Source organism: Haliaeetus leucocephalus, unplaced genomic scaffold (genome assembly GCF_000737465.1).
Source record: "Haliaeetus leucocephalus isolate CR32 unplaced genomic scaffold, Haliaeetus_leucocephalus-4.0 Scaffold175, whole genome shotgun sequence".
Classification (NCBI taxonomy): domain Eukaryota; kingdom Metazoa; phylum Chordata; class Aves; order Accipitriformes; family Accipitridae; genus Haliaeetus; species Haliaeetus leucocephalus.
In genome coordinates, this window is record NW_010972611.1 from 230,593 (window position 1) to 237,628 (window position 7,036).

The 7,036-nt window shown below is 64.2% G+C and overlaps 2 protein-coding genes across 2 annotated transcripts in view; both read left to right on the forward strand.

The window, feature by feature from the left end:
* The window catches only part of THBS3 (thrombospondin 3), a 13,395-nt gene extending 7,989 nt beyond the window's left edge, over positions 1–5,406 (forward strand). The window contains exons 22-27 of the mRNA XM_010564159.1: positions 2,358–3,055; positions 3,288–3,361; positions 3,469–3,611; positions 3,931–4,046; positions 4,144–4,290; positions 5,332–5,406. Of these exons, the coding sequence (XP_010562461.1) occupies positions 2,358–3,055; positions 3,288–3,361; positions 3,469–3,611; positions 3,931–4,046; positions 4,144–4,290; positions 5,332–5,406 (1,253 nt within the window). The remainder of the gene's footprint in view (positions 1–2,357; positions 3,056–3,287; positions 3,362–3,468; positions 3,612–3,930; positions 4,047–4,143; positions 4,291–5,331) is intronic.
* The window catches only part of KRTCAP2 (keratinocyte associated protein 2), a 25,593-nt gene that overhangs the window by 9,808 nt on the left and 8,749 nt on the right, over positions 1–7,036 (forward strand). The window lies entirely within an intron of this gene.

Genomic DNA, 7,036 nt, shown 5'->3' on the forward strand with positions numbered 1-7,036 from the left:
GGGGCGGGCCGGTATCTGCAACCCCGGTGCTGAACTGCAGCCGAGAGCCGAGCTCGGTACAAAGAGCCGAACGTGCCAGGGGCAGTGGGAGGCGCTGTCCGGCCGGCGGGGGGGCGGCCCTTCCCCACGGCTGGGGGGCTTTCGGGGAGGCCCCGTTTGCCCCGAGCGCCCTGTCGGCCCCCTACCCGCGCCCCCTTTGCCTGGCACCAAGGCTGTGGACCCCGTCGGAGGATTAGGTGTAGCTGGGTCCCATCATGCCCACGCTGGTGCCCAGGCCACCTGTCCCTTGCCCCGCTGTCACTGCAGTGCGGGTGGGTCCCCTCCTCTTTGCTCCCTTTGCACCGACGCCTCGGTACCCCTCCCTCCACCCCTGGCACAGCCCGGGTGGCAGTTTGGCTCCACACGGGGCTGGGCAGGATGCTGGGCGTGGGAGTGCCCGCCAAGCCCTCCTGGAGATTTGGGGCCCTGTCTGGCAATCGGGGCTCTCCTGCAGGGCAGGGGCAGGGAGGGACCAGAAAGGCTGGTGCGGACTGGCATTGCCAGGAGCATGTGTCACCAGGGAGGACAGGGGCTCCGCACCCTGGCACAGGTGGCACCTGGTACCCCTGGGGTAGAGCATTGGCATCCAGCTTGGCACCAGGCATCAGCCTAGGCCAGGAGCTGTGTCCTGAGTGGGAAGAGGGTCTTGTGCCTGCTGGGCACTCATGCCGGGGGGGGGGGGGGGAGGAACGGGACCTGGGGGGGGTGCCGGGAGGGACCGGGGGTTTTGGGGGGCCCTGGGCCCCACCTGTGTAAGCATTTCAGTGGGGGGGGATCACCAGCATTTATTTGAGTGTAGGGTGAGGCAGTGGCCAGCTGGTAATGATTAACCTTGGGCTGAGCTAGAAGATTAGGCCCACTCCCCTGCCCCACACAGGGATTGGGGGGCTCTGTGCTTCCCATGCTTCCTGCTAGGTCCTGGGGGCCATGGGTCAGCCCACGGGGCTGGGCAGATGCTGCCCCCCACCTCTGCCCACGGATGCCTGGCCACTGCCCCTTCCCCCTGCCCCCACCTGAGGCTGCATCCACCTGTGGCATGGGGATACTGCTGGCAGTGTCTCCCTGAACCAGGGGAGTGTGGGGGACCCAACCCAGGAGGAGGATGCTGCAGGGGCCCCCTCAGCGAGGCGGCACACCCATGCCCTGTGCCAAGTGGGGCAGAGGGACCCCCCCTCCCTGGGGCCAGTAGCAGGGTGGGGCCTCCCCACCTGCTCCAGGTGCTCTATAAAGCTCCTGCCGCTGTTGAGCCACCAGTTCCTGATTCCTGGATTGTCGAGCGCGCCGCCAGCTAACGGGAGAGCAGCTGCTGCAGAGCCCCGCGAGGCACCGGGACCCCCCCGGGACGAGCCCCATGGCATTCAGCACCCTTCTGCTGCTGCTGGTGCTAGGCAGAGCACCTTCAGGTGAGAGGCTGGGGCTGGCGGCACCCTGAGCCGGAGGGAGCCAGCCTGGGACCCGGGCAAGCAGGGAGGTAATGGAGCAGGGGGATGGGAGTGGGGTCCCCTGGGCTGTTTTCTGAGTGGGGACCAGGGGACACCAGAGCTGGTGGCCTGCAGCACCCTGGTGGCAGGGACCTCACCATCTCTCCTGATCTGGCCCCGGGGTGTAGCACCCCAGGGCTGCTGGTTCCCAGCAAAGCCAGGACCTGGGGATCTCGCTCAGTTCGTGGTCCCTCTTAACCTTTCATGACTGAAAGGACCGGCCGGGGCCAGGCAGCTGGGCTGTGCTGGGACCAGCCGGAGCAGGCTGTGCCCGGGGCTCGCAGGCTGGTATGCAGGTGTGTCTCAGTGAGTCGTCGGGACCCCGGGCTCTTCTCCAGTGCTGCTGGCTCCTGCAGCACCCGCTGGGAAACCACGCAGGAGCCACCTGTACTGGCCAGCAGCCAGGCCATGCAGGCTCGGGGGGGGGGGGGGGGGGGGGGGGCACCCCACCTTCCCAGCCCAATGACCCACAGCAAAGGAGGTTTTACTGGGGGCGGGCAGCCTGTGCCTGAGCCCCCCAGTGTGGCAAGGTCACCCCAGGATGGGGGGGGGGCAGTTTGCAGGGCTAGACACAGAGCTGGTGCCAGCCGTCCAGGTGGCACTACCCACACTCTGGTGGTGCCACGTGTGCTCAGCAGAATCCCTACTTGTGGAGTGTTCCTGAAGGTCTTGTTGGCCTTGTGGGCAGCAGGAGCTGCCCGTGATCAACTCCTGGAGGTTGTGGTGCTTCTCGGACTTTGTGGCCCAGGGGAGTGTCTAGCTGAGGAGCTGCGTTGTGTAAAACCTTCACAAACCAGTGCTGCAGTCCCAGCTGCTGACTCCTAGTGTTTCCTGCAGGTACATGTGCCATGATCACCGAGACCACTACAGAGACGACCACAACTGACACAACCACTACAGAGACAACGATGGAGACGACCATCAAGACGACCACCACCCCCACGACCACCACTCTGAATGTCACGATCTCCAAAAACACAAGTGGCAACAGGACCCAAACCTCTGTCTCCTCTTACACCACAGTCTTCCCTGCCACAGGCAACACCACAAACTTCCAGTCCAGCGACAGCTCCACAGGCAACATCACAGCCAACAGCACCTCAGTGCCCGTCTCTAGCAGCACTGCCATCTCCCACACCAACACCACTGCAAACAGCAGCAACTGGGTCCCCCACTTTGGCACCGACACAACCAGCAACAGCTCTGCGGTTCCCACCTCTGCCACAGGTGGTGGCACAGTGATCCCCACCTCCAGCACCAAAGGCAATGAGAGCAGCAGCACTCAAGTCGTCCCCACGTGGAGAACTTCTGTCACCGCTCAGGGCAGCATGGCTCCCAGGCAGACCTCCACGGCTGTGCTGGGCAGCAGCAGCAGTCCCAGCCTCAGCAAAACCACAGCCCTGCTTCCTGCCGAGATCCAGCTGCTCATCCGCATCTCACTGTCCTTCCGCATTGTCAACAGGAGCTTCAACGAGAGCCTGCGCGACCCCACGTCGAAGGACTACAGGAGCCTGAGCCACACTGTCTTGACCATGGTAAGTCCCAGCCCTTCCTGCGGGCTGCCCGGGTGAGCAAAGACCCCCTGCGTCACAGACATGCTGGGAAGGAGCCACCTCCCATCAGGGGTCCCCATGAAAGTGCTCTGAGCATCCACTCTGCCAGCCACTTCAGCAGCCCCAGCTGGTCCTGTGAGGGGGAGCGGCGAGGGGATGGGAAGGAGTGGGTGTCTGCTGGGGAGGTGGCCGTCACCCCCATGCTTTGTTCCAGTTCGAATACGTCTTTGGCTGCGCGAGCTGCGTGGGTGGGCAGACCTACAAGGGATGCAGTGAGCTCCGTTTCAGGTGAGCGGGCCAGCAGCTCCAGCTGCAGAGGCCAGCATGTCCTGGCTGCAAGGTGCAGAGCCCCTCGCAGGGCATCTCCAGGTGCTAACATTTCCTTTCATGGGCAGCCAAGGCTCGGTGGAGGTGCAGTCAACCCTTGTGTTTGGGCACGGCAACGACACTGTCACCAGTGATGCTGCTGAGCAGCAACTGAAGAACAGCCTGGACCAGAATGGCTTCATCATGGACCTGCAGCTGGCCAGCATCCAGAGTGAGTGGGAGCTTCAGGCCGGGGGCGCGAGGGTGGACGGATCCCCGTGGGAGTGCCCTGGGAGGCTTCACAAGCGCTGCCCCATCCTGGCTGGGGCAGGGAGGCTTTTTGGCTGTGGGACAGGCTCAGGGCTTGCAGCTGACAGAGCCAATGCAGTTTCCCAGTGCCTGTGGTGGACAGCGCTGGGAAGACTAACCGGACCCTGTGGAGGAGGGCTCCTCCCCTCATGCCCCATCCTGGGGGTCTCTCAGGCCTGTTTGTCCTGGCCAGCCCTGTGGCTCTGCCCAGCAGCCCAGACACGGCTCTGGTCCTCTTTCAGGCACTGTGGACGTGGCATCCCCGGCACCGGTGCCCATGGTCCCAGACTGGGCCATTGCTCTGCTGGTCCTGGTCTGCATCCTGCTGCTGCTGAGCATCCTCACCTGCCTTCTGATAGTGAGTCCCCCGTCCCCATCCCTGTCCTCACCTGCCTTCTGCTGGTCCCCTGTCCCCATGCCCCCAGGCCCCTGACCCCTTCCCTCTCCCCCCACAGACCACCTGCACCTGCTGCCGCAAAAGCCGAGGGAAGCTGGACCTGTTCAGCACAAAGGACTCCTACCACCCCATGGCTGAGTACTCCCCATACCAGAGCCACAGGCGCTTCGTGTCACCCAACAGCAAGCCCAACCCCTACAGCCAGGTGAGAGCCAAGTGCCACCGTTCCCAGGGCTGCTCGTGCCTGGTGTCCCAGTCGCTGCAGGGCTGGGGTGGTGCAGGGGAAGGTGCTTTTCGGTGCAGCTGGGTAGCTGGGTAGGTCCCTTGACCACTGGGTTAATGGCTAACAGAGCCGTTGGGACAGGGGATGGGTGGCCGTGCGAGCCTGCCCCACACCGGTCCCCTCCTGGCTGGGAGGTGAGCCTAACTTTCACGCCTGGATGGAGCAGCAGCGCTGGGCGCGCAGCCGGTGCTGGCAGACCCGGCCTGGCTCTGGGGAACTCCCCACGACCTTAGGTGGCTGCTCCCCCTACCCAGCCCTGCACAGTGGGCAGGGGGCTCACTGCCCCTTCTCCCTGTGTCCCAGCCAGACCTTTCCATCTGCCAGAGTCAGAGCATCCTTCTGCCATGGATGGGGAGTGGGGTTGGGGTTGGGGCTGGGGCTGGGGCAGTGCAGGGGTGGCAGGGGGCTGATCCCCGTATCCTGCACCCTGTATCCTGCAGGTGCAGCATCAGGAGCTGCCTGTACACACAAAGGGTACGGCTCCCCCGAGTGATGTATGTGGGGTTTGGGGGACCGTCCCCATCCCCGCAGTGCGCTGCACTCCCCTGCACGCTAGTGCTGCAGGCGGGGGCCGTATCCAGCTGCTTGGCTCTGTGCAAGCAGCTTGCCCTGTTCAGATACCAGGGGCCTGGGTAAATATTTACCTTTGCTCTTGCCAGGTAGGCGTATCGCGCAGGAGGGGAACGCAGCCAGGGCCACTTCAGCTTCTCCACCAGCTCCTGCACCCAGGGGGGCTCGGGGTGCCCATGGAGGTGGTGGGTGCCCGCAGTGCCCATGGCTGGGTGCAGCTGCCCACCATGCGGGGGGGGGGATGCATTTTTTGGCTGAGCATGGGCCTGTCCATGGTGCCCGTGGTGAGGGTGTGGGGGTTCCCCTGCTGCCCCGGGGTAGGGGCTGAGGAGGGGGCTCAGCCCGGCCCCTCCCCAGCCCAGCTCTGACGCCCCTTCACTGATCCCTCCCCAGGTGGCCAGCAACAATGGTGCGGGGGCCGGCACCTTCACCTGCACTGACCCTGCTGCCACCTCTGACAACCTGTGAGGGATGCACTGGGATGAAGGGCGACTGCCGAGGGGAGGGGGTAGCTGCAGCCCCTCACTCCCAGGGGAGCAGCACCAGCCCTGGTCGCGTCCCCCGGTGCTGCTCAGCCCCTCGCCAGCAGGAACCTCGGCAGCAGGAACCAGATGGTTCTGGAGCAGCTGGATTCATGCGCATGACGGAACTGGATGAACAAAGATTTGGGGGCGGGAGGGAGGGTACCCAGCACCCTCTGGCCCCTGCACTCACTTGGCTTCGCAACCCTGCTCCGTGCTGTGGGTGGTGGACCGGGCTTGTGCCCCCCCCGTGCTCACCCCTGGGGGTTCAATTGCTCTTTTTGTGGTGTTATTTTATATAAATGTCAATGTGTGGAGTGTTACCGCCAGGCTTGGCTCAGTGGGGAAGCAGGGTGGCAGGGTCCTTCGCTGTGGTATATTTATCACATTTTGCAATAAAAGGATGGGTGCAGTTGGGCACCGTGTCTCACAGGGCTGCGGCGAGCCCCGCTGTACCGTGATGCCTCGGCGGCTTCCCCAGCATGCTGGGTGCCTCCCCTGGGTGAGTGACTCTCCTTCTGGCTCTGTGGCTGGTGGGATGTTGTTGGCATGGCCATTGCCCACATGGGTGACCTCGGCTTGGGGGGGCTGCTCTCATTTCTCGGGCCAGGCACACCTGGGGTTCGTGCTGGGGTTGTTTCACATTCGCTGTCATTGTACCTAGTTGCCTGGGTGTGCGGTGTGTTCCCTGTGTCCCTTGGGTGTGACCATGTCCTGCCGGGACACCACCCCTCTTGCTCACATCCCACCCGCCTGTCCCATACTCTCAGTTTCTGTCTTATGAGGAAACGTGTCTCATTTGGCACAACTGGTTATCTCGCCGCCGCACAAGGTGACAACGGGGCTGCAGAGCTGTGGGATGAGCGCTGTGAAGGCTGTATGTACATTGCTGATGCGCACACAGCCATGTCTGAGCACAGCCAGTCCCACTCCCCTCCCCTGCCTGGTCCTGGCTTGAGATCCTCCAAACCCTGTGTGAGCCCTGAAACTGCTTTGGGGGCTGCTAGGAGGAAGGGGAGCACAGCAGGGCTGGGGACGTGCTGAGGGGCAGGGCGGTGGCCCCAGCAGGGCTGGGGACCAAAGCAGGACCTGCCCTGCCCGGCACAGGGCTGTGTGGCGGGCTGTGCCAGGGCACAAGCCTTCGGGACAGTGGTGCCCTGAGCTGGGGCGGGTGGCCCCCCCCCGGCAGTCCTGGATTGGGCTGGGCCTGTGCTGGGGGCTGGGAGGGTTTTGGCAACCACTGAAAAGGCAGAAAAACAAGGAAACAAACCTTCCCCAAAGAAATCCCTTGTGAGCTCAGGCGCTGAGCCAGCTGCTTCACTGGGAACCAGTCCTGGGCCTGGCCCAGCAGCGTGTGGCTGATGGGCACCTTGGCTGCAGCACATGGGCTCCGGCTGGGGAACGCAGCTGCACCGGATACCCGGTGACCCCCGGCATGTGGTCAGAGGTGCCAGGGTGCAGGCAAGGGGCTGGGGGGACTCTGGGGCCAGGGGAGTCTGCCTGGTGAGAGGGGGGTGATGCAAGCCCCAAAGCTAGTGGTGGTGCTGGGGGGGGTGCCTCTACTGCTTTTGGTTTTC